Source organism: Rhinolophus hipposideros, assembly GCF_964194185.1.
Source record: "Rhinolophus hipposideros genome assembly, chromosome: 9".
NCBI lineage: Eukaryota > Metazoa > Chordata > Mammalia > Chiroptera > Rhinolophidae > Rhinolophus > Rhinolophus hipposideros.
Window position 1 is genome coordinate 91261277 of NC_138055.1, and position 26731 is coordinate 91288007.

At 48.8% G+C, this 26731-nt stretch overlaps 1 protein-coding gene across 21 annotated transcripts in view; it reads left to right on the forward strand.

The window, feature by feature from the left end:
• CACNA1C (calcium voltage-gated channel subunit alpha1 C) overlaps positions 1 to 25958 on the forward strand; it is a 722361-nt gene extending 696403 nt beyond the window's left edge. For 18 of the 21 annotated variants that reach the window (XM_081059047.1, XM_081059052.1, XM_081059050.1 and 15 more), the window contains 9 exons: positions 4502 to 4603; positions 7426 to 7553; positions 7951 to 8085; positions 9684 to 10036; positions 14154 to 14282; positions 19222 to 19328; positions 19660 to 19763; positions 21530 to 21865; positions 23732 to 25958. In XM_081059047.1, the coding sequence (XP_080915173.1) occupies positions 4502 to 4603; positions 7426 to 7553; positions 7951 to 8085; positions 9684 to 10036; positions 14154 to 14282; positions 19222 to 19328; positions 19660 to 19763; positions 21530 to 21865; positions 23732 to 24034 (1697 nt within the window). In that variant the 3' untranslated portion in view covers positions 24035 to 25958. The remainder of the gene's footprint in view (positions 1 to 4501; positions 4604 to 7425; positions 7554 to 7950; positions 8086 to 9683; positions 10037 to 14153; positions 14283 to 19221; positions 19329 to 19659; positions 19764 to 21529; positions 21866 to 23731) is intronic. The other 3 variants (XM_081059046.1, XM_081059049.1, XM_081059048.1) reach the window with 1 other exon arrangement.
• Positions 25959 to 26731: the final 773 nt, after the last annotated feature.

Sequence of the window (26731 nt, forward strand, 5' to 3'; positions counted from 1 at the left end):
CTTCTGAAGCACTCAGTGCAAAAGGCTCTATGAAATGTGGTTAAGAAGAGCACATGCCCTCCAAGAGTTTCTAGCCTATTAGTGTTTCGCAGAATGCAGTCAAAAGACCACCTGCCTCAGATTCAACTATTGGAGCTTGTTTAAAATACTGGGTCCCAGCACCAGCTCAGATGTCTTTAGTCTCAGAGCAGGGCTCAGGGGTCTGCACTTTGAACCAGCTGCGTTATGATTCATACAGGAACTAAAGTTTGAAACCCTCTCGTACAGTAATCAGAGAAAACACAGATGAGACAAGCAGTGTTCTTCTTTCCCTTCTTATGCTTCTATCTTAGAGTCTCAGGCTGCCAGTCGCGGTTTTTCTTTTGGTGCAACAGGAGGAACGCTGGGCAGGGAGGTGGGAGACTTCAATCGGATAACATGTATGATAAGTCATTTATTCTCTCTCTACTTAAGTTTCTTCATTTGTAAAGAAAAGAAAGGTAATGAAATGATATCTGGCAATTCAGTTCAGTGACAACCCCAGAGAGGTGCCTTCTCTCAGTGAAAGCCTTCCAGAAATTAATAGAAATGTCTGAAATGAAGGAAAACAAGAAAACAAAAATAGGCCAACAAGATGCATGCCAAAACAATGAGCTAATCTTTAAAAAACACACACACACACACTTTAAGGGTCAAGTTCTGCAGCTAAACTAAAAGGAAACAAAAGCTGAAGAATATACTCTCAGAAGCCAATGCTATTGCTCCATCTGAAATCATTGTAAATATCCCTATTTTGACGCTGAAGAATTCAACACACATGTAATATATGTGTGTGGTGTGTATAACTAGAAGGAACATAGGAAGGAAGTCCGTTAACGTGTTCACATTGATTATTACTGAGTGGTACAAGGAGCAATAACTTTTACCTTCTTCCTTTACTTTGGTTACTTTCCAATTTTTTACCATGACTATTACAATTATGCTGAGGAGGAAAGACTTTCTTTTCTAAGGAGAGCGGGTATAATGACCACTAGAAGGAATATGCTGCACTACTTAGAGCTTGATGTAAATTGAGGATATACATTTTCATTCCATGGAGGAAGGAAAAGCTGATACACTGCAGCCAGTTTCCTCACTGTTGAAAACGTGCTGTCAGAGCAAACCAAGCCCCAGTGAAAGAATACCAGCCACTGATAGGAATGCAAAAGGAGCTGATCCAAAATAATCAATACACAGAACCAGTTTTGAGGAATCAAGCATTCCAGGCACAAGGGGAGAAGCCAACCACATGGGAACTACAGTCAGAATTAAACCTAACTTTAGACACAAAGACATTTCTCTACTATGCAACATTGTCCCTGAATTGTGCACTTAAAATTCTGTTAGAGGGTAGATCGCATGTGAAATGTTCTCACCACAATAAAATAACATTTAAAAAAAAGGAATAGCTACCAAGAGGCCCACCAGGCCAACTCAGGGGCAAACTTTGATCAGAGACAAGCCCCCCTCAAACATGTTAATCTCTTAAGTCTGGAAGGCAAAGCCAAGTTCTTAGAAGCAACTAGAAAGAATATGAGAAAGCATCTACATTTATGGGGATAAGTCTTCATCTGTCCTTACCCTTCAGACTTTTGAGAATGGAAGGAATTGGAGAGAAATTAACACGTACTTCAGAGAACCAGTCCCAAACCAAGCAAACCTTTGGGATGTAGAAGGAGGATATTTTGAAATACTTAGATGATGTGAAACAATGTTAGTGACATTCCACAGTTATGTGGATCATTGTGACAATAAATGGAGGCTTGAAGAAAATGTAATTAATTCTTCTGGAAATGCATCTGTTGCCTAGGTCTATAATAACAAGTTATCACAAACCAGGTGCTTAAAACAAGAGAAGTTTTTTCTCTCACAGTTCAGGAGGTTAGAAGTCCGAAATGAAGGTGTTGGCAGGGGTTCCCTGCCGGCACTCTGAGGGAGCAGCTGTTCCATGCCTCTCTCCTCGCTTCTGGTGCTCGCGGGCAGTGCTTGGCGCTCCTGGCTCACAGCTGCTACTCGGTCTCTGCCTCCATCTGCATGTGACTTTCTTCCATGTGTGTCTCTGTGTGTCTCCTCCTCACCTTATACGGACACAAGTCACATTGGGGCAGGACCCACCCTAAGTGAGTACGAACTCCTCTTAACTAATCATATCTGCAAAGACCCTGTTTCCAACTAAAGTCATAATGTTCCATGTGGACATGAATTTGGAGGGGACACTACCCACTACAGAAGACAAGTGTATTTGAGCATTATATTAATTCAAATTCTTACTGCACATGTCAGAAACCGCTAACTGCCTTAACCAGGAAGGGAGCATAACCATGAAGGGCTCCTCCATAACTAGAATGCCCTGGACTGTCCTCTGGCGTCAGGAACTATTTAGAGCCAACATTCACACAGGGGACTCAGGAGTCTGTCACTATCTCCACTGCCAGCTCTGCTCACTCCTGTTGGGCTTCCTTCCAAGGGAGCCTCTCTGGTGAGGCCACAGAAGGAATTGCAGCTCAGGCAGCCTGACACCAGAGGCTGGACGGCACTGCCTCCCTGTGCGACAGCAGTAAATGATCAGTGTGGACACACCTCGTTTTATTGTGCTTTACAGGGATTGTGTTTTCATCAACATCGAGGCAGACCCTCCACCAGCAAAAAGATTGCATGTGACTCACTGAATGAAGGCTCAGATGATGGCTAGCGTTTTTAGCAATAACGTATTTTTTAGTTGAGGCATGTACATTGTTTTTCTAGACATAATGCTATTGCACACTTAATAGAAGACTACAGTATAGAGTAAACATAACTTTTGTATGCACTGAGACACCCAAAAAATCATGTGACTCGCTTTATTGTGGGAGTCTGAACCCTGAGTGCCTTCGAGGTCTGCCTGTATAGGTCTCCTATTGCTGCAAAACCAATTACCACAAAACTTTGAGCTTAAAACAACACCAGTGGTCAGCCCGCAGTACTGTAGATCAAGAGTCCAGCCATGGAGTGGCTGAGTTCTCTGCTCAGGGTCTTACAAACCAAAGTCAGGATCTTGATCAAGTCGTGTCCTGTTCCGGAGGCTCTAGGGAAAGAATCCACTTCTGGTTCATCATGTTGTTGGCAGGATTCATTTCCTGCAGTTGTAGGACTGGCTCTCAGCTGGGCCCCGCTCAGCCCCAAGAGGCTGCTTGTCTCAGCCGAGCAGGTCACAGCATGGGTGCGTGCTTTCGTCCCAGCCCACGCAACCAGCTCTCCCCTCCTTCCGCTCCTAGTTGGAGAAAACCCTCTGCTTTTGTCTTTTGACTGCCTACTCATGTTACTTTTTTGTTTGTTTGTTTTGTTTTTCATTGAGGCATACAGTTGACATGTAACATTATATTAGTTTCAGGCGTACAATATAATCGTTCGATATTTGTATATTTGTAAAATGATCACTATAGTAAGTCTAATTAACATCCGTCACCATTTGTAGTTAGAATTTTTTACTTGTGATAAGAACTTTTAAGATCTACTCTCTTAGCAACTTTCAAAGATGCAACACAGTGTTTTTAACTGTAGTCTCCATGCTGTACGTTACGTACTCATGATTGATTTATTTTACAACCAGGAGTTTGTGCCTGAGAACTCTGCTTTTAAAGAGCACATGTGATGAAGTCAGGCCCACCTAGACAATGTCCCTACCTTAAGGCCGATTGTGTTATGTAATACAACCTAACCACAGGGTAACAGCCGTCTTACTCACAGTCCCAGGGATTATGCAGTGTGTGTATATATTGTGGTGGCAGGATGTCGGTTGCGGCGCGTCTTAGAATCCTGCCTAGCACATCCTCTCTTACAGCTGCAGGTCTCAGCTTTCCTTTTGCAGGGCTACCGGGCCAGCATCCCCGAGGCTGCATGGGACAGGCATCTAACCGAGCCTGTTTCACCAGCAGAGAAAGTAGTGTCTTCTGCTTCCCACTCCCACCCTGAGGCTGTGCCACGTCCTCCACACAGGAGGCTCAGCATAAGGCTTTGACATGGAAGGCCCCTGCATGTGGACACTCTGCGTGGGTTTGCAGGGGAGACCGCTCTTCCACCCAATCACCATCTTTCCCCTACAGCCCACAAGCCATGAGAAAGGCCCTCCATGGAGAGCCCCTTGTGCTCTCCTGGCAAATGGCTGTTGAGCTCAGTCTGGCACCAGCAGTCTTGTCAGGTCTAAGTGCCACCCACAAAGAAAAGCAGTTGCTGGGGTGAAGGGACGTCACCGGCTGGCCTGAGCAGCAGGCAGGGAAGACAGGAAGGGGATAGCAGTGGACAGGGCATGGGAAGGAAGGCAGAAGGAAGGGAAACGGAACGCGATATAAAGAGAAGGAGGATGGAGGCAGACAGTAGGAAGACTGGGGAGAAAGAAAGTAAAACGATGGATCAGGGCTGTTTGTGAGCACTTTATGCAGAGGGCACAACATGGGGCCATCCACGGGGCTGATGATCATTGCAGCCTGGCGTCTCCCTCCCCTAGGGAACCTGGAACAAGCCAATGAAGAGCTGCGGGCCATAATCAAGAAGATCTGGAAACGGACCAGCATGAAGCTGCTGGACCAGGTGGTCCCCCCCGCTGGTGGTAAGTGCTCCCTGAGCTCCACATGCTCGGCACTTGGCAGCTCTTGAGTCCGCTAGGCTTGCGGGAGCCCTGCTTTCCTTAGACCCTGCCTGTGGGCTGAAAGGCCCTACTGGTTAGAAGGGATGAGAGTGCCATGCCCTTCACAACTCAGATACAGGCTGACAGGTTGGAAAACTGCTCTTGTTCTGCATTTCACAGATGACGAGGCAACGGGCCTCAAGGCAAGGCCCCTTGAGTCTTAGAAGCTTGGCATAACTTCCAAGGAAACTCTGCAAAGCATAGGTTTCCCCATAAACTGCTAGGCTGATTGCTCTAGGAAAAAAGGGGCCTTAAGATCCTTTGGTGGAAATTCTTTTTGTTCTTCTGAGGGCAGTGTTTTTCCACCCTGTGAAACCCAAAGCCCCCTTTTATATAACAAATAGTTTATAATGCCCTTATCACTATCCTAAATGAAAATCATAGCTAATATAACCTTCCTACATATGTAATTTCCAAAATATTAACATAATGCTTTAATACAAAAATATTAAAGTCAAATGTTTTTCAATATGTAAATGTTTGGGTACAACTATGCCAGAAGTTAGAATTAACTGAAGAAATTCGGGGCCGGCCCGGTGGCTCAGGCTGTTAGAGCTCCGTGCTCCTAACTCCGAAGGCTGCCGGTTCAATTCCCACATGGGCCAGTCGGCTCTCAACCACAAGGCTGCAGGTTCAATTCCTCAAGTCCCGCAAGGGATGGTGGGCTCCGCCCCCTGCAACTAAGATTGAACACGGCACCTTGAGCTGAGCTGCCACTGAGCTCCCAGATGGCTCAGTTGGTTGGAGCGCGTCCTCTCAACCACAAGGTTGCTGGTTGCCAGTTCAACTCCCGCAAGGGATGGTGGGCTGTGCCCCCTACAACTAGCAATGGCAACTGGACCTGAAGCTGAGCTGCACCCTCCACAACTAAGATTGAAAGGACAACAACTTGACTCAGAAAAAAGTCCTGGAAGTACACACTGTTCCCCAATAAAGTCCTGTTCCCCTTCCCCAATAAAATCTTTAAAAAAAAAAAAAAAAAAAAAAAAAAAAGAAATGCTTGCCTACACCCAGTTATAATGAATAAGTATGTTTAAAGTTAGACCATATTGAACATTGTCCACATTTTGTATTTGTCATTTTGAAGTAAGGGCCAAGTATATTTAAATAACTATATACATACATATATGTACACCTAACATACGTGCACATGCATAGAATTAATGCAGACTGGGACAGGCGGTCGGAGACAGTGGGTGACTCAGACACCACAAGGAGCACTGCCATCACAGACACAGTTTTCCAAAACGTAAACCTCTCTTGGTCAAGTTGAAACAAAATAAAGTCTTCTATCAATGTACACAGCAGTTATATTCCTAGAAAATTCTGGCTATAGTAAAACCATGCAAAAAAATGTTTTGTGCTCATGTGTAAAACGAAGTTAGGTTCTTAGCTCAGATCATTATAAGCAGGTTGTCCCCCATGTGGACATCTAGCATAACACTTAAAAGACATGTAGCATGCGAAGCTATTATTTTTTGTGCAAAACATACCTGTGCTGTAAGGGAAGCATCTAGAATCAGTACGAGTAGCATCTCCAAATCACAGTGACAACTGAAAAAGTCCCATGCATTCTCAAAGCACTCCTTAAAAGGTGGTGCCACCCCTGTTGAGAACTACTTCCCAGAGGGAAGGCAGGACTGGAGCTAAGTGAAGAATCACCTAGACAGATCAAGCTCCTCCTCGTGCTGTGCATACAGTATTTTATTTACTCCTTATAATGTTTCTAGGAACTTCGCTAAAGGAATTGAAATTCTTAGAAGCTAAGTAGCTGACCCAAGGCTACATGGTGACTATCTAGTAGAATCAGGATTCGAACTCAGGTCTCAGAGACGCCAGAACTCTGAGCTCTTCCCCTGCAGCAGTTTCTCCCTGATCACCCTGGACAGGTCACTCAGGGGTCTTTCCTCCCAAATGGGAATGAGGCCCTTGCCAGGTGGAAGGCCATTCTTAAGGAACAACTAGAAGCAGAACCATCACACACCCCTAGATCTGACCCACCCAACTGTCTGCCACGTCCGTTGCCCATCCTTCACAGAGAACTCGGAGATGGAGCCAAGGCACTTCTTATAATGTACGAAACCTTCCCCTTGGAGACTTACTGGCTTCATTCCCCGTGTGGTTCATTCCCAAGACAGGGGCTGATTATGTCATGGGTAACTTGGGGGCCCAAACCAACAGGGACCCAGCCAAGCACATGGAAGAAAACCCAATCTGTCTGGTTGAAAGAAAAACCCAAACTTAGAAAGGAGGAAGGTGCTCCTTCCACCAACCCCTCCCACTAACCTCTAAGCAGAACTATTTTGTACTTAGGGGACTGACTGGTCAATTTATGCTGGGCACCTGAAGCTTGGGAATCAAGTAAGAATTTGTTAGCAATGACAGTTAAGTTAAAAAAAGCAAAGTAGGAAATAATTTCTTTAAAAGTGAGGATGAGAATATACTTGCTTATTTGCAGAAAACATTTGCATAAACAACCACTAGAGAAATACTCAGAAACTAATTAAAAAAAAAAAAAGGTGATCAATCAAGAGGTGGTAACCTAGCAGATGGGAGAGAGACTTTTCACTATGTAACTTTTTATGTATTTTTGTCTTTTTGAACCATGACAATGACTGTCTCTTCCAAAAAAAATTAAGTTTTAAAAATTCAAAAAGTTTGGATGCTGAAAAAAAAATTAATGAAGCCCAACTGAATTCCCCTTGTTTACCTCCAATTCTCTGTCCTGTCTTCAAATGTCTCAGATGATGAGGTCACGGTTGGCAAGTTTTACGCGACTTTCCTGATCCAAGAGTACTTCCGGAAATTCAAGAAGCGCAAAGAGCAGGGCCTTGTGGGCAAGCCCTCCCAGCGGAACGCCTTGTCCCTGCAGGTGAGGGGCCACACCCCAAGGAAGGGCCTCGTCACCTTCCTCTGTCCTCTAGCCAGGGTCCAGGCCTCTCACCAGTGGCCTGGAAGTCCCTTCAGAGACTGACGTGTGAGGGGGGCACGTACTCCTTTCCCCCACACACACTGCCGTCCGTGGTCCTGCCTGCTCCACACCCCCGGCCGCCAGCTCTCTGGAGCTCTGCTGAAGTCCCCTGGCAGCCCATCCTACCGTGCCTTCATCTTGCTTGGGTGGGCGGATGGATGCTTCCACTCAGGGGCAGACCAAAGAGGTCCCGAAGGAGCACAGCCCTGGTTGGTACTAGCTCACAGATACTCCCTGGGCAGGCCCCTGGGGGTGGGGACCAGAGGGCCTGGGGCCTCACAAGTCCCCTGGGTCCCAGGCCGGCTTGCGCACGCTGCACGACATCGGGCCCGAGATCCGCCGTGCCATCTCTGGAGATCTGACAGCTGAGGAGGAGCTGGACAAAGCCATGAAGGAGGCTGTGTCTGCTGCCTCTGAGGACGACATCTTCAGGGTAGGTGGACGCCATAGTTGTACTCTTACCTTCATAAAGGTTGGTTTGAAGCAGGAGGGTGGGCGGGTGTTCTGCTGCGAAAACCCAGGGAGAAAATCCACGGAGCTCTATCCTGCTCAGCCATTTCCTATCCCTCCAACTTTTCCAAGCCTGACTCCATCTCAAGCCAGGGTCCCCAGCACATGGCAGCTCAGAGACCATCACTGGCCCTTGGACGAGGAAAGAGCCATTTTCCTAAGGGAACTGTCTCCAAGGAGAAACTTTTACATTAGAAGCTGCAAAGTGGTGGCCCTTAGGCCACGTCTAATCTGCAGATCTATTTTATAGGCTTACCAACATTTGAAAATCTGGCACATCCAAATAAAAATCTAAACTTCTGTCTTCTCTTGAAAAAATTCAGAAGTTCTGGCAATATTGGGCTTGTGTTCCCCCATGGCAGCAGATGCTGAAACCAAATCGCAATTGTTCTCTTGAGATAGAACATGTGTTTCCAGGTCACAAAAGTCCCCTCCAGCCTTCCCTCTGCTTTCTTTGACACGGAGGCTGACCACAGGTTTAATAATGAAAACTGAACATGATGGGAATGCGGGGACTCTTACATCCAGCTCCGTTCACTCCTATGTGATACCTGTCTAACCCTGACGGTTTTTAGCTAAAAATCTTCCCATATCTCGTTCAGTTTTTTCAGAATTGCGATCTTGAATTCTCTGTCATTTAAATCACAAAGGTCCATATTTTTAATAAAAATCTTTAAAAAAAAAAAAAATCTTCCCATAGGAAGGCAGACGCTACCGAGCATAATTGTGCCAGGTCCCAGTCCCAGCTGTCCCCGCCAGCCCCACGCCAGGGTTCCCAGGCTTTGGGAACACAGGGAGGTGCGATGAGCCTGGCCTGCCTGTGGCGGTTCTGTCATCGCCATCCTCATCCTCAGCACTGTGAAATGTTCGTTAACGGGTGGCCACAAGGGCACAGCACCATTAATACCACCCCAGTGAGACCCCATACACCAGCCTTACCCACTTGCCCGGGACAAGGAAAGAATGCTGGAAATAAACACTGGTTCCCAGCTGGAAATCTCTGAGAACCTGCAAGAGGAAAAGAGGCCGTAATATAATTGATGTAGTAAACTCATCATCCCTATTTTCAAAACTGTTTGGCCAACGCAGTTTCTAGCCCACTGAGCCAGTTGGAGTTCCATTTCTTAAAATCTCATTAGAATCTTCTGGTCCCTTTTCCCACCCCTCAGATTTCACAGCGCCTCGTACCTGCCAAACCAAAAGGCTGACTGCAATTACGTATTGCCCTCCCAGGCTCGTCCTTGAACCTCAATCCTAGTCTTTAGAAGTTTCACTAGAAATTTCCAGGCAGCAGCCTCCTCAGCCTGACTGGTCCCCAAAGGCCATCCTGTCCCTCACCATTCCCCCAGCTCTTTCAGAAGGCATTGTCCGGGTTATGTCCACGTGAGGGGAGAGCACCCCGTCTGCCGCGTGCTGCCTGGCATGGCTGTGTTCTCTGGAGGGCAGGCAGCTTCCCATGCGAGAAGGAGAGGTCGTTGAGGGGACTTGCTCCTCCACACACCCCTCCCGTCTTGCCTGCAGAGAGCCGGTGGCCTGTTCGGCAACCATGTCAGCTACTACCAAAGCGACAGCCGGAGCACCTTCCCCCAGACCTTCACCACCCAGCGCCCGCTGCACATCAACAAACCGGGCAACAGCCAGGGTGACACCGAATCACCTTCCCACGAGAAACTGGTGGACTCCACCTTCACCCCCAGCAGCTACTCATCCACTGGCTCCAACGCCAACATCAACAACGCCAACAACACTGCCCTGGGCCGCTGTCCCCGCCCCACCGGCTACCCCGGCGCAGTCAGCACCGTGGAGGGCCGCGGGCCCCCCCTGTCTCCTGCTGTCCAGGTGCAGGAGGCAGCGTGGAAGCTCAGCTCCAAGAGGTAAGCAGGAGGACGCGTATCCAGCGCCCATGCACACTCCAGCCCAGAGGGGGTCTGGGGAAGAAGAGTTCAGCCCCGGGCCTGTGACTCATCTCTATAGCTGGGGTGGAGCTGCTGCCCCGGCCCAGTGACAGAGCTCGGCCAGTGCTGCCTGCCAAGTCCTGCCTCCAATTACTGGTGGCAGCCGTGCTCGAAAAAGGCACCACAGCCGCACTGGCCAGCAAGTGTCCCGAGGAGCCCAACTCTGCACAGGACCTCCTCGCCTCTCTCGCCAGGCCTGAGCAGGGAGAACCTGACCCCGGTCCCTAAGATGCTTGTATCCTAGCTGCACAAGAGACTCCATTCCCCTGGCCTTTCCCAAGACTCTGCCCACACCTAGCGTTTGGCCCAACTGGGAGGGGAATGAACCTGTTGCCTCCTCTTTGTACCCTTTTCATCCCTCCAGGAAGGGCATTTGGGGAGCAAGGGGCCCTTAGCTGTAGCACTTGCGCATTCTGCCCCAGTGTAGGGTCACTGCTGGTAGTCCTGACTGTACCTCCCACTTCCTCCCTGGCTCTTCCCTTCCCGTGCCCTGCTCCCTGGGGCTCCAGGATTCATTGCTCTGATGTGCTGGGATGGTAGGTGCCTGCTGCCATGCTCTGGGCCCCTGGAAGCACCGCCTGGGATTGCAGGCTCTGCCTGTTCATATCGGCAGCTCTGCTCCCAGTCTGAGTGGGAAGGGACACACCTCTGCGTCTCACCGCCTCACCCTTAGCTGAGCGTTTCTTCCAGAGCAGGACAGCTGCCCCCAGCAGGACGGCAGACTCCCAGCATGCCAGGTTCTCAGGCAGGTCTTCTTTCCTGCCCTTGAGCTCAGAAAATTATCGAGAAGTGCAAGTGTCTTTCCGAATCCCTGGGCAAGTGTCCTGAAGCTGCTTTTATTCAAGGAACCAGTGTTCCTGCCCACTGGTTTACACTTCCATTCAGAATACCCATTTTCAAATGGCCACATGTAAGTCCACACAGCCTGGACATTAACAGTGTCTGATGGCAGACAAATCAAATTGGCCGTCGGTGTGCCTGACTCTGGAAGACTGGCTGGTTAAGCCACCCAAAGGCAACGTTGGGTGAGTCCTGTGGTTCAAGAGATGAATATCGATGCCTTCTATATGTGGGCCAATGTGCTCGGCACTGGATTTCATATTCTGATTGGAAAGTCCGGCTTTGCACAGGAGAATGTCCAAGTTTACGTGGCCATCCCACACCTGTCTGGGTGGCTCCCTCCCTTTCCGGCCACCCTCCTCCCCTTCTGCAGCCTTCAGGGATTCAGTCCTAGTACCATCTTCTCCCTGCTCCCCTTATCCAACCTTTCCTTAAGAAGGCTCATTGTGTTCATCATTAGCTTCTCAGTGTAAACCAACACCTCCCTCAAAGGTAATTTTCATATTAAACTTTGTTCTGTATTAAATAAAGGGAGAGAACCATTGTAGAGAGAAGGCTGGGAGAGACATTGGGGATTTCTTCCTCTCCGATAGATACGTCTGTGAATGAGATAGGAATGACACAAAGCACACAGCACAATGCCTCGCATGTAGTACGCGCTCTCTAAATGCCAGCTCCCCCACTTCCCACTGCAGTTGGTGAAAACAACACTCAGGGCAGTAAGTTCAGCTTGGTGAAGAGGGACAACTTAACCAAAGTTCCAGCTTTGAGACTTTGTCCTTCATGTCACAGCTCAAAGTTAAGTGAGGTGGCTCCAGTGTTGGCCTGGCTTTTGCTGGGGACAGGCCAGCGTGCCTTGCACATGGGGACCCCCAGGAAGTGGTGTTTTCTGCCTGCACCATTCTCTGTGAAGCACATCCCATTGCGCCTCACCAAAGCTCCTTTCACATCCCTCTCTTCTCACCCCATCGAGAGCCTATGACATCTCATCTGTTCTTCAGACTGTGGGGTGAGCAGCCATCTGTGAAGCCCCACCCCCGACCCCCGAGAACTGCCCTTACTCTTCCTGAGTGCCTCTTGGGCCCAGGGCCAAAGCCGAGGCACCGATCCAGCACTCAGTTCTGAGAGAATAAATTGGGATATTTCCCTGATGCCCTCATGGGTTTGAACATAAAGTGGACCCCCCACCTTCAGTATCTACAGGAAGAATGATGGAAGAAGGTACCAAGCTACGCACAGACAGGAAAAGGGAGAAGACCTAGGCCAGAGCTAAAGAAGACGTGACCAAATGAGCAGAAGACTCTGGCCCAGAGGGAAAGCAATGTAATCCAAGACACATCCTCATGTGGGAGGGTCTCAAGCTTAGCAGGGGCTCAGGCTCAGCAGGGACTCTGGCTCCGAAGGCACTCAGGCTCCCCAGAGGCTCAGGCTCAGCAGGGGCTCAGGCTCAGCAAGGACTCAGGCTCAGCAAGGACTCAGGCTCAGCAGGGGCTCAGGCTCAGCAGGGACTCAGGCTCCCCAGAGGCTCAGGCTCAACAGGGACTCAGGCTCAGCAAGGACTCAGGCTCAGCAGGGACTCAGGCTCCCCAGAGGCTCAGGCTCAGCAAGGACTCAGGCTCAGCAGGGACTCAGGCTCCCCAGAGGCTCAGGCTCAGCAAGGACTCAGGCTCCGCAGGGGCTCAGGCTCAGCAGGGACTCAGGCTCCCCAGAGGCTCAGGCTCAACAGGGACTCAGGCTCAGCAAGGACTCAGGCTCAGCAGGGACTCAGGCTCCCCAGAGGCTCAGGCTCAGCAAGGACTCAGGCTCAGCAGGGACTCAGGCTCCCCAGAGGCTCAGGCTCAGCAAGGACTCAGGCTCCGCAGGGGCTCAGGCTCAGCAGGGACTCAGGCTCCCCAGAGGCTCAGGCTCAGCAAGGACTCAGGCTCCGCAGGGGCTCAGGCTCAGCAGGGGCTCAGGCTCTGCAGGGACTCAGGCTAAGCAGGGACTCAAGCTCCGCAGGGACTCAGGCTCAGCAAGGACTCAGGCTCCACAGGGACTCAGGCTCCGCAGGGACTCAGGGTCCCCAGAGGCTCAGGCTCAGCAAGGACTCAGGCTCCGCAGGGGCTCAGGCTCAGCAGGGTCTCAGGCTCTGCAGGGACTCAGGCTCAGCAGGTACTCAAGCTCCGCAGGGACTCAGGCTCAGCAGGGACTCAGGCTCGGCAGGGGCTCAGGCTCTGCAGGGGCTCAGGCTCTGCAGGGGATCAGGCTCAGCAGGGACTCAGGCTCAGCAAGGACTCAGGCTCCGCAGGGGCTCAGGCTCAGCAAGGACTCAGGCTCCGCAGGGGCTCAGTCTCAGCAGGGGCTCAGGCTCAGCAAGGACTCAGGCTCCGCAGGGGCTCAGGCTCAGCAAGGACTCAGGCTCTGCAGGGACTCAGGCTCCGCAGGGGCTCAGGCTCAGCAGGGACTCAGGCTCAGCAGGGACTCAGGCTCCGCAGGGGCTCAGGCTCAGCAAGGACTCAGGCTCTGCAGGGACTCAGGCTCGGCAGGGGCTCAGGCTCAGCAGGGACTCAGGCTCAGCAAGGATTCAGGCTCACTCCCCTCTGCTCAGAAGAGTAAACCCCTCTATGTGAGGCTTCTTTCTCTGCATTCACTCCAGAGATCCAATATCAAACTCTAAGGTAGGTTGAAATATGACACCAGGATCTTCCCAGGTCTGCCCAACAAATGCCCAAAGGCCCAGCTGTCTATAGTGGGGGCGAGGGGTAACAGCCATCTCACTGGTCCACCCTGCCCTATCAGGTGCAGCCCAGGACCCTTCTTTAAAATCCTTTCCACTTTTCAAAGCACCATCTCACGTGTTGCTTCATTTGTTACTTACAAGCCTCTGCGTCAGGCAGGACATATGTTACTCCAGTTTTACTAATGAGGATTCTGAGACATGGGATGGGCTAAGTCCCTTTGCCAGAGGAAGACTGAATGGGCTTAGAACTCAGGTCTCCCTGGGTCCTGACCCAGAGGTCCTTTTCCCACATAGAATCCTAATTCCAGTCCTAATGCTTCCATGTCTCCGCGGCATCCTCAGCGATTGCAGGAGAAGGAGGCCGTGGCGGCTGTGTGTGTGAGTGCATGTGCACTTGTGTGCGATGGGGTGCTTGCTCAGGGGTACGCAGAAGGGCTGGCGATTTCTGATGTGTTTCCTCTTTCTTGGACACTTCAGGTGCCACTCCCGGGAGAGCCAGATAGCTATGGTGTGTCAAGAGGAAGTCTCTCAGAGTGAGACCTATGATGTGAAGATGAGTGAAGATGGCGAGTACTGCAGTGAGCCCAGCCTGCTCCCCACAGAGATGTGAGCTCTGCTGCCCCCCCACCCCCCACCCCCACGAGACCACCTGCAGGGAAGGGTCTGGGTGAAGGGCAGGTCCTGGCATCCCTCCTCTGGGAATGGTCTGGGAAGGGGAGGAGACCAAAGATCAAAAGAGCACCTGCAAAGCATCTGTCACCTCATTAGGGAGATGGAAGCCCCCAGATTCACACAGACACACATAGTCCCTGGTGAGCGTGGTCCCACCTCATGATACAGCGCTCACGAAACAGGAAAACTTCTAAACATTCTTTTCACTGCAATGAACCAATAAATATATTTTATAGTGAGACTCAGTTACACACATACGTATATTATTGGCAATTAAACAAATGTTCATGAAACTACTTATAATAAAGCTACCCAGCAGAGGGTGCTGTTAGCAAACAGGGGCTGAGATTTTTGTCAGTGCTGGATCTTTTTTCTTTTTTTTAATTTATTGGAGTGACATTTGTTAGTAAAATTACATAGATTTCAGGTGTACAATTCTGTATTACCTCATCTATAAATCCCATTGTGTGTTCACCACCCAGAGTCAGTTCTCCTTCCATCACAATATATTTGATCCCCTTTACCCTCATCACCCACCCCCCACCCCCTTACCCTCTGGTAACCACTAAATTATTGTCTGTGTCTATGAGTTTTTGTTTCTCATTTGTTTGTCTTGTTCTTTTTGGTTTATATACCACATATCAGTGAAATCATAGGGTTCTCTGCTTTGTCTGTCTGACTTATTTCGCTTAGCATCATACTCTCAAGATCCATCCATGTTGTCACAAATGTTCCTATATCATCTTTCCTTAACGCAGAATAGTATTCCATTGTGTATATATACCACAACTTCTTTATCCATTCATCTATCGAAGGACATTTTGGTTGTTTCTATGTCTTGGCCACCGTAAACAAAGCTGCAACGAACATTGGAGCACACGTGTCTTTATGTATAAATGATTTCAAATTCTTTGGGTAGATACCCAGGAGAGCGATTGCTGGGTCGTATGGTAATTCTATTCGTAAATTTTTGAGGAACCTCCACTGCCTTCCATAGCGGCTGCACCAGTCTGCATTCCCACCAACAGTGTATCAGGGTTCCTTTTTCTCCACAGCCTCTCCAACACTTGTTGCTATTTGTCTTGTTGATGATAGCCATTCTGACTGGGGTGAGGTGATATCTCATTGTGGTTATTATTTGATTTTCTCTGATGATTAGTGATGTTGAGCATTTTTTCATATGTTTATTTGCCATTTGTGTGTCCTCTTTGGAGAAATGTCTCTTCAGGTCCTCTGCCCATTTTTCAATTGGGTTGTTTGTTTTTCTGTTGTTGAGCTTCATGAGTTCCTTGTATATTTTGGATATTAGCCCCTTATCGGAGGCACTGTTTGCAAAAATCTTTTCCCATTCAGTTGGTGGCCTCTTTATTTTGTATTTTGTATTATTTTGTATATATGGTTTCTTTTGCTGTACAGAAGCTTTTGAGTTTCATATAGTCCCATTGGTTTATTTTAGCTTTTACTTCCATTGCCTTTGGAGTCAAATTCATAAAATGCTCTTTGAACCCAAGGTCCATAAGTTTAGTACCTATGTTTTCTTCTATGCAGTTTATCGTGTCAGGTCTTATGCTTAAGTCTTTGATCCATTTTGAATTAATTTTGGTACATGGTGACAGATAACAGTCCAGTTTCATTCTTTTGCACGTGGCTATCCAATTCTCCCAGCACCATTTATTGCAGAGGCTGTCTTTCCTCCATTGTATGTTTTTAGCTTCTTTGTCAAAAATTATTTGTCCATATTTATGTGGTTTTATTTCTAGGTTCTCAATTCTATTCCATTGGTCTATGTGTCTGTTTTTCTGCCAATACCATGCTGTTTTGATTATTGTAGCCCTGTAGTACAAGCTAAAGTCAGGGAGTGTGATACCTCCAGCATTGTTCTTTTTTCTTAAGATTGCTTTGGCTATTCCGGGTCTTTTGTGGTTCCAAACAAATCTGATGATTTTTTGTTCTATTTCTTTAAAAAATGCCATTGGGATTTTGATGGGGATTGCATTAAATCTGTATATTGCTTTGGGTAATATGGCCATTGTAACTATGTTGATTCTTCCAATCCACGAGCACAGAATGTCTTTCCATTTCTTTGTGTCTTCTTCAATTTCTTTCAAAAATGTCTTATAGTTTTTAGCATATAGGTCTTTCACATCCTTGGTAAGTTTTTTTCCTAGGTATTTTATTCTTTTTGCTGCAATTGCAAAAGGAATTGTTTTTTGTATTTCTTTTTCTGAGATTTCATTGTTAGTATATAGGAATGCAATGGACTTTTGTACGTTGACGTTGTAGCCGGCAACTTTATTGTATTCGTTAATTGTTTCTAACAGCTTTTTGGTGGAGTCTTTAGGGTTTTCTATATATAGCATCATGTCATCTGCAAAGAATGACAATTTAACGTCTTCATTCCCAATTTGGATGCCTTTTATTTCTTTCTCTTGCCTGATTGCTTTGGCAAGGACTTCCAACACTATATTGAAAAGCAGAGGTGATAGGGGACAGCTCTGTCCTGTTCCTGAATGTAGAGCAAAGGGCTTCAATTTTTCACCATTAATTATGAGATTAGCTGAGGGCTTGTCATAGACAAGTTGTCATAATAAATGTTAAGGTATTTTCCTTCTATACCTATTTTATTAAGTGTTTTAATCATAAATGGATGTTGTATCTTGTCAAATGCTTTTTCTGCATCAATTGATATAATCATATGATTTTTGTCCTTTATTTTGTTTATGTGATGTATCACATTGATGGATTTGCAGATGTTGAACCATCCTTGGGCCCTGGGGATGAACCCCACTTGGTCGTGGTGAATAATCTTTTTAATGCATTGTTGTATTCGATTTGCTAGAATTTTGTTTAGGATTTTTGCATCAGTATTCATCAGAGATATTGGTCTGTAGTTTTCTTTTTCTGTGTTGTCCTTACCAGGTTTTGGTATCAGGGTAATGTTGGCCTCATAAAATGAGTTAGGGAGTACTGACTCTTCTTCAATTTTTTGGAAGAGTTTGAGCAGGATTGGTGTTAGATCCTCTTTGAAGGTTTGGTGGAATTCACTAGTGAAGCCATCTGGTCCCTGAAATCTTTTAAGAGGAGGATTTTTTTAACTGCAGCTCTAGACCCGTTAGAGGGTTGTGACATTTACCTAGTTATGATTGGCGCTTTTAAAAGGAAGCCTAGCCCAGCACAGCACAGAATAGCATCGACTAGGGTAGAATAAGACAATATAAAATAGCATATCCAGTGTCAGAAAGCTAAGGAGCATTTTGTGAAACATGTTTAATTGCCAATATATGTGTGTACTGAGTCTCATAAAATGTATTTATGACCGTGGGTTGTATTCAAAAAGTTCAAGGTGCACTGTGTTAGAAGCTTTCCTGAAAGCACTTTATGATAAGGAAGGGCCAGCCCTTTAGGCTTTTGATTTTTAGAGTGCAAATGAATACATGGCCACGTATCCTAGAAATCAGGAAAAGCATGTGCTTCCATCTATCTTGGCTCCTATTGAGTGTTTGGTCGTCCAAGCACTGTGCTAGACCGTGAATAAATCAGTCTCAGCCCTCAAAGAGATTTTGCAAACTACTTAGGAAGCTAAGACGATCTCAGAAGAGGAAGGCAACATGGAGATTGTCTAACTGATTGTTCACAGAGTGCTACAACACAAAGGGGTATGGACAGTCAGAGACGGTCAAGGTCAAGGTGACCGTAACAGGCGCCAGGCACAAGGTCAAACAGGAGCTGCGTCCTCAAGAATGGGTACGATTTGGGTAAGAAAATAGAATAGAGAGGGCTTACCAAGCTGAAAGTGAGAGGAAAGGGTTGGAGGTGTTCATTGAGAAACTTTCCAGAACATCTCCAAATGCTGGAAGTCAGTGTGCTGGGAGCAGAAAGGCAGCACTGCCTCTGCCCTCCAAGTAGGTGCAGTCACATAAGGAATGGAGAGTCGGCCTCATCTGTAAAAGGAAGGGGTGAGAATGCAGCCTGAGGGGGACAGCTGTGCCCCCAGGGCGGCGGTAGTGAAGTCACCTTGGTGGACAGTTTTTTTCTGTTTTATGTGTTTATTATATTTGTTACGTTTCTCATTTTGTTTTGAAAAGTATTACATTGTACAAAATAAGAGGGAAAATTGACAATCATCTAAATTACTGAGGATAGTCTATTGAATAATTAAATTTACAAAGTATATTAATTCTTAGTGGACATTTTTGAAGGAAGGAGAACAGACTAAAGTACACTAGAAGCTATCGGAGTGCAGTCAAGGTGAGTGCGGTTCAGGGCCTGCAGTTCAGTGGGCTGTGAATGCTGCTGGGACTGTGTGCGACACAGTGCTCACCATGCCCCCGTCAGAAAGGCTTAGAAGCCATGGCTCAGTGTCCCTGAGGGCCCGGGCAGCTCTGCTGCTCACTGACAGGGTCATTCTACGGCATTGTGGGCAACTGCTGTGTGCTCTTGATAATGAAGGGGTGGGCAGGCCAGGGAGAAATGGGGGGTGGGGGTCAGTTGGGTACAGTTGGGCGTGGTCATGGTAAATACCACAGGTAACAGAGGGGCCGAGGTCATTCCTGAAAAAAAAACCTTGTGGACCTAGAATTTTTTTCCAACTTTCTCAACAATTTTCACTCAAGAGTGCCTCCACTGCCTCTGATCAGAAATGGTGGGCTCAGGGTAGACAGGTTGTGTGTGAGGAGCTGGAAAGCTGTGCAGCCAGAGAGCAGGGCCGCATTTCCTGGGGATGGCCGGTTCCTGCTGCCTTCCCCAAACCTTCATGAAAACACAAGGTTCCCTTCACTGAGGAGGACAGCAAACTGCCTTCTGGGATGGCAGCTGTCCCTGTGGGTGCACTTCTCAGTCTCTAGGAACAAGCCCAAAGACTTCTCTGTTCCAGGCTCTCCTATCAAGATGATGAAAACCGACAATTGACACCCCCGGGGGAGAACAGGAGGGACATCCGACAATCTCCAAAGAGGGGTTTCCTTCGCTCTGCCTCCCTAGGTAAACCCTCACGCATACCTCAGTCTCAGATGTGGCCAGCCAGTGGGCACCCCGGGTTGACTGGGCAGGCACTTAGGGGTGACAGAAACTGTGCCTCGCTCAAACAACCCCCACGCCTGGGCAGATTTCTAAAGCAACAAGAGGGAATTCCAAGGGTAAGGCTGGTTGGGATAGGACTGGGACATATGCTACATGATATGTGTCAGAGAAAGATGGAGGGTAAAGAGGAAGTATACTGGGGCCACTAACACTGCCCCTTTCCTCCCCCTGGGTGCAAGGCATCACAGACCTGTCCTCTTCCTGCTGTGACCCCAGTTCTTTGGCTTTGCAGGTCGAAGGGCCTCCCTGCACCTGGAGTGTCTGAAGCGACAGAAGAACCAAGGGGGAGACGTCTCTCAGAAGACAGTTCTGCCCTTACATCTGGTTCATCATCAGGTAGCCCACACTTCGGAAAGGCCACCGGCCACCACCTAGTGAATGAGACAGAATAGACACCAGTGTCCCCTGTCTCAGACACTGCTGCACCCCACCCTGGCCCGGAAGTCCCTGGGGGAGGGGGCTTTTCCTAAGTAGGTGAGTGCCTGAACAAGGTCTGCCGTTTCCCAAGGTCAAGACATAGGAAATACTGGTGAGCAGGAGCTCTCGTGTGGTTCCCAAGGATCCGCACTCCAAGCGTCCACCTGGGGTTTCTTCTTACTGCGCTGCAGACACTCTCTCCCCAGACACGCTTCCGCTACAAGGCACTCAGGCCGATGTGGTCGTTCCCAGAGTTGCAAAACACCTGTAAATTTAGCTGCATAAAAACCCATCCACTGAAACCGAGAAATGATCAAAGAACCTGCCAAGCACATGGTCAGGAGGAGGGAGTGACATCCAAGGAAAATGGGTCCAGAGAGATTCAAAAGTTGACATTTCTCTTGGCACGTCTGACTCTAAGACAGTGAAATCCAAGACGCCAGCATCAAAACATGCTCTTACTGTCTCAGAACTAATGGAGACATCAAAGAATTGCATAAGGCCAGTCTCTCACCTCCAGGCAAATTAGCGTCTACACTACCTTCCCAAACTTTTTACTTCTTTAATTTCATACTCCCTTACCACAGGCCTATGCTTTCAGTGACTTTTTTTTTTTACTCAAAGGCATTCAACTGCTAATCAAAGTTTATACTCAGCATAAGATGGCCTTGTGATTTGCCTAAGTTGATGTTTTTTCAGCTTAAAGAAATGTACCGTTTTACTTAGCCTGTGTGGCATTGCCTACATTCATGTGATCTCCAGGGACCTAAGCTGGGGACCATCAAAAGCAGTGGCCAAGAGAGGCTGGCAGGCTGCGGAGACCCTGTGGGTGCTATTTGTAAAGATTTCTGGAGGTTGATGTCACTCATCTGTTCTTACCATTCTGAAAGAAAAAATTCCTCTTTATTTCCATTCTCCCTTCCTGCCTTTCTGCTACCTTCCATCCAGGCAGCAGCTCCCCTTCTCTCTGCCTCCCAAGCTGGGCATTCCCCCCATGCCAAGGCGCTGTCCTGTGGCTGCGTCGCGTCAGAGTAGGCTGTTGGGCAGCTCACATGGGACTGTGACCCACCCTCAGGACACTCAAGCACAGGGAGGCAGAGGACACAACTATATAAATAGTTTAATCACAGTGTAAGATTTGAACAATAGTTCAAAAACAAGGTAAGCTTGAGATTGGCAAGGCATTAGTAATGGCCCAGTGAACTGTAAAAATGAAAACTGTAAGCGATGTTTTTCTCTAGCTCTTTGTGGTGCACCGTTTACTTCTTCACAAACCTCATTTCCCTTGGACATCAGCGGGTAGTCGTTTTCTGATTTTACAGATGACACAGGCATCAGCCTCTCTAGTCTACTGATGAGAAAACCAAAGCCAGAGAACTCACACCTAATAGTTAATAAGGCCAGTGCTAAACACCAAGTGGTCTTGATTCCACTCAATCACACTTTCTAAAGTCACAGGAGAAAGAGATCACTTCAGACGAAGATGATCACAAAATACGTTTTAGTTAGGATGGCTGAAACTTACATTGGGTCTTGATGTGGTTGGATTCAGGTGGGTGAAAATGATGGTGGTCTGAGTTCTAGGCAGGTGGAACTAGCCGGAAACAGTAGCTGCTAGGAAGTAGAGGCCGGCCCCTTTGGGGCCTGACCACTCGCAGTAACTCATGCTCCTTGTGTGTCCACAGGCATTGGCAGTGGCAGGCCTGAGCCCCCTCCTGCAGAGAAGCCATTCCCCCACCACGTTCCCCAGGCCATGTGCCACTCCCCCTGCCACGCCCAGCAGCCGAGGCTGGCCCCCGAAGCCCATCCCCGCGCTGCGGCTGGAAGGAGCCGAGTCCAGTGAGAAACTCAACAGCAGCTTCCCATCCATCCACTGCAGCTCCTGGTCTGGGGAACCCACGCCCTGTGGCGGGGGCAGCAGCGCCACCAGGAGAGCCCGGCCTGTGTCCCTCACTGTGCCCAGCCAGGCCGGGGCCTGGGGTAGGCCGTTCCATGGCAGTGCCAGCAGCCTGGTGGAAGCGGTAAGTGACTGGGAGCTGCACAACAGACAGGGAAGGAAAGGCCAGAGGCAGCCAGGAACTGTACATGGAGAACCGAGAAGGGAGCATCTCGTTCTCTCCCAGTAGGTCAGATGTCAAGTCTCCTGGCCAGAAAGACCCTCACCGTCAGGGCCTGCAGTGGGAGGGAATGGCATGCAGAAAGTTAGGAGCATGCAATACGCTGTCGGCTTCTGTTGGGGCTGGGCTGATGCAGACAGAGGGAGAAATTGTGAGCAGCACATCCCTGCCACAGCCTAGTGACCCCCAAGGAGGGCCCTGGGCTCCAGTACACATGCCAGAGGCATGCTGTGACTGCTCCAAATGTGAGCTTGCACCTCTGTGCACACAGGAGTCAGTGTCAGCTTCTCAGCCTGGTTGCCCATTAGAATAAACTGGGGAGCTTTGGAAACCTGTGACTGATTAAATGGGTATTTTTAAAAAGCCCTTTGGCGATTCTAATACACAGCCAGGGTTGAGAACCGCTTGTCTAAAACAAGAGTACTTTCCGGCCCACTGTACTCTGCCCAGTCAGAGCCTTGTGCCGTCCTGCCACCATAGCTAACAGGACCTTTGACAAATTGGAATAATCCCTAAGGAGGATGACAAGGGTGGCAGGGTCCCTAGAAGCCATTTCATATAAGAACTGGTCAAGGAATTCGGGAAGTAAAGCAGGAGAGGAGGTGACTATACATCTCAAACTTGTAGGGCCCTCGTGTCCTGGGCAAGGAGGCCTTGAATGCAGGACCGGACCACATAGAGCAAAATGGCGGGCAGGCAGATTTCAGCTCACATGACAAGACCTTTCCAAAAGAGCTCGAGGAGGGCTTTCCTGGAAAGGACTGAGCCACCTGTCACTTGACATGTGCAAGCAGAGCCAATGCCCAGCTGGTCATTAGGCTGTCGTGCAGGAGGTGGAGCATTTAACCGATGACTCCTACAGTCCCTTCTAACTCTAAACCCTGTGCCTCACTTGGCCTTGGTGACCCACACATCACTGAGCGCCTGCCACGTGCAGGCTTGTTCCAGGTGAGGGACATGGCTGAGGAACAGCGTCTCTGCTCTCATGGGCTCATGTTGTGGTGAGGAAAAAAGATAATAAACATGTAGGTAACGTGTGAGGAAGGAGTGGGAGCTATGAAGAAAACTAGCACAGGACAAAGAGTAATGGGGAGGCGAGGCAGGACAAACAGAACTGGGGGGAAGTGTTCTCGGTTTCACTGCCCTGCGTCCCCCGCCCCCTGGCTCAGTGCTCACTGGCTGATTTCCCTGAAACCAGTCACTAATGCAGCTGCAGCTGCTAGGAAGCACGGTGACTCTTTGGGATGGCCCACTGGCCCCAAGCAGAAGCAGAAGCAGAGGCAGGTGCAGGCCTAGTATTTGTACACGTCCTCCGGGACCCTCACCCCCAGACAGGCAGCCAGCTGGTGGGCAGTGGGCAGGCCTAACAGCTTCCACGAAGAGCGATGGTTTCTTGGAAATAATAATATGGGAGGCATCTAGGCATGGCATGGAAGAGAAAAGACAAGGCAGACTGGGTTATACCTGTGAGACAGCACTCCTGCAGCCCCTCTGGGAGCCAAGGTCTCAAGTATTTGGTAACAGTTCTCAGTAGCGCAGCCAGAAGCTCCCTCCTCCAGCCTGCACATCCAGAATTCCTCTGGGGGATGCTGGTCAGCAGTCCTGTCCCCTGAGCACCTTGCGCACCTCACACCACCCCCCACACACTCCCACACACTCACACAGTCCTGAGTTACAGTCACAGGTCCCTTACTCTAGCCCCAGAGAAGAGTGCAGCCGCAGGAATCATGTGCCTCTCTGGTGCTTCTTCACGCCCCTCCCCCACTTCAGGTCTTGATTTCGGAAGGACTGGGGCAGTTTGCTCAAGATCCCAAGTTCATCGAGGTCACCACCCAGGAGCTGGCGGATGCCTGCGACATGACCATAGAGGAGATGGAAAGCGCTGCTGACAACATCCTCAGTGGGGGCACCCAGCAGAGCCCCAACGGCACGCTCTTACCTTTTGTGAACTGCAGGGACCCGGGGTCGGACAGAGCAGGGGCCGCAGAGGACGAGCCCTGTGGGCCGGCCCAGGAGTGTCAGAGGAGCGAAGAGGAGCTGCAGGACCGCAGAGCCTACGTCAGCAGCCCATAGTGGCGGGGCTGGGAGAGGCTGGGTTTTTTATCTGTTTCAATGTTCCTAAAGGGTTCGTTTCAGAAGTGCCTCACTGTTCTCGTGACCTGGAGTTAACCGGAACAGCGTCTTCATTCATTTCGTTGGGACAAGACGCAGAGTTGGGTGGTGTGGAGAGTCAGCTTTTCAGGGGGAAGAAAAGCAGCAACCCCAGTTTGTGTCCGCGGAGGCAGAGTGGTGAGGAGTCGAAGGGTCAGGGAGGGAGCAGGAGAAGCCCTCCCATTGTATTTCAGGCCCTGTGCCAGGAACCAGCAGTCGGCTTGGGCACAAAAGGGACCCTCAGCTTCCTGCGTAGCCCTCACCGAAAGGACCTTTGTCAAACGGGTGTCTTTCAACTTTGCTTGTAAAAAAAATCATTTTGCACATATTCTGTACAAGCCTCACTGTCCCCATAGAGCCAGGGCCCTGTAGATTTGCAGAAGGGAGCGGGCATGACTTCCCGAGGACCCAGCCAGACCCCAAGAGGGAGGAGGAAGCAGGAAGAGGCTGCGGGAGCTGGGGAGCCCCGAAGGAGGGCGGGCGGGCAGCGCTGCAGCTTCTCGCCAAGGCCGCCACTGCCCATCTGCACAGGCCACCCCGCTGCAAGTGCCAGCCCCGCAGCAGGCCGGGGAGGGGCCGCCAGCTCTTGACAAAGCAAGCTGGTGCGAGCTTCTGCTGAGCGCTCTTTTGTTCCGTGGTTTGACATTTTTCTTGACAGCATGTTGAAGTTTTCAATTGTTTTGGTTTTCGATTTCTTTTAAATTTTGTTTTCCCGGGGGAGGGGAGGAAGAAGAGTGTTTACAAAGTTCTGTAGCCACCCACCTTACTGTTGTCACCTTTGCAAATGTAAATCAGGTTTGGTTTGAACGGTTTATTTAACCGGGTGTGGTTTCCTTTTTCTACGGAGGGTTCAACTGAGCCGCAGTAGACGAGTTTTACCAGCCATTCTGTATGCCCAATAATTTGTTATAATTTCCGTAGGTCGTAACAAAAAAATTTGGGAGGTTTGGTTTTACAATTTAAAGGTAATGAGCAATGCACTTGATATGGTTTTGCACGGTTGGGTGGCTGAGTGGGTTCTTGTGAATGCCGGGTGTGTTGATGGGTGCCAGAGAGAGGAAGCGTGTGTGTGTGTGTGTGTGTGTGTGTGTGTGTGTGTGTGTGAGAGAGAGAGAGAGAGAGAGAGAGAGAGAGAGAGAGAGAGAGAGAATTATGTAGGTAGTGGGTTGTCTGTATGCTTATGTCATATGTGTGTACATGCACCCACGCAGTGCGCCCATGCGCCAAATGAGTACGTAGCTCCCCATTTCTGGGTTAACTGGGGAGGTCAGAATCTGGGGCCATTTGAAAGCAAAAACAAACCACTGTCTCTGCTTCTGAAACGGGAATCAGTAACTCTTTGCATTTTCTGTCCCACAAGATATGCAAAAACAATGCAATAATATTCATTTTAAAAACACAATTGTGAGTCTTGTTGGCATTAAAACTGTATTTTAAAAATCACACAGAAATTTATGGGAAAAACTCAAGAAGGCATTTTGCTTCGATATATTCCGTGTAATGTTTTATTGCATTGATAATGTTTCTGTTGAAGAAACCGTTATACTTGAATTCAGGTCAGTTTCAGTATTTTACAAATATTTTTTTAAAACTGAATTGCAATTGTGCCAAGCGAATATAATGAATTGAATTAAGTTTGTTTTTGAATTCACTTCTTGTATATTTTGCTGCATGTAAGTAAATCATTTTGTATTTGGAGTGTGACAGGCTTTACCTTTGAACTCTTAAGTGCTTTCCTATATGTGGGTGGGGAAAGGGAACGAATTTTCTCCTAATTTGTACAATGAGCAAAGGTCTCACCAGTGTAAATCGTTATTCTACTGCCCACCAACAGGTTTGGACATGACTGTTTTGCATATCTTGTGTTTCTTCGGTTTCCCTCAGTTTTTCCAAAAGTACAAGATAGGTGTATTTGTACTACATCTCGCTTCGAGAGACCAGGACATATCTTATTCCAGTCTTCCCTCTATCTAGTCCGCACCAATTCTCTGACCGGGAATTTCTCTAGGAACAGCCCTTCAGCATGCCAGGGGTCCTGAGGCATTCTGGCCAGTCTCTCTCCTCACCTCATTGGCAGCAGTGTCCCCCAAGGGGGAGGAGAGGTGGCTGACTTCTCTCTTCACTCCCACAGCACAAGCTTTGCTCAGTGGTTTCTCAGGAAAGAACACGCTGACTGAGGATGGGATTAGAGCTGGGCTGGTGGGAGGGGAAGGGAATCCTTGCTCTGGGAACTGCTCTACCCAAACTCAGGGGCTAGGAAAAGGCAGCCAGGCCAAAGCTTTGCCCATCCAGACATCAGCTCTGTCTTGCTCACCTGTCCATCTTCTCTTCACTCGACCAGGATTTCCCTCCCCTAGGGTGTGTGGGGCTGTGGAGGGCACCAGGACGAGCCAGGGGCACCAGGAGTTCACAGACGTGGAACCAGAGATTGGGAGTTTCTTTTTGCATCGAATCTACCTAGAGCATCACCCTATCAAAGCTGTTTGCTTCTAATAGAGTTCAACAAGGATGGTTGAAAAGAGATGGATTGGGGGAAAACATGACCCAGCCATTCACCCAGAATTTACCCATTGAATCTCCTCCAGTCCAGTGTTCTCTCAGTCCTTCTTGGCCCTTATA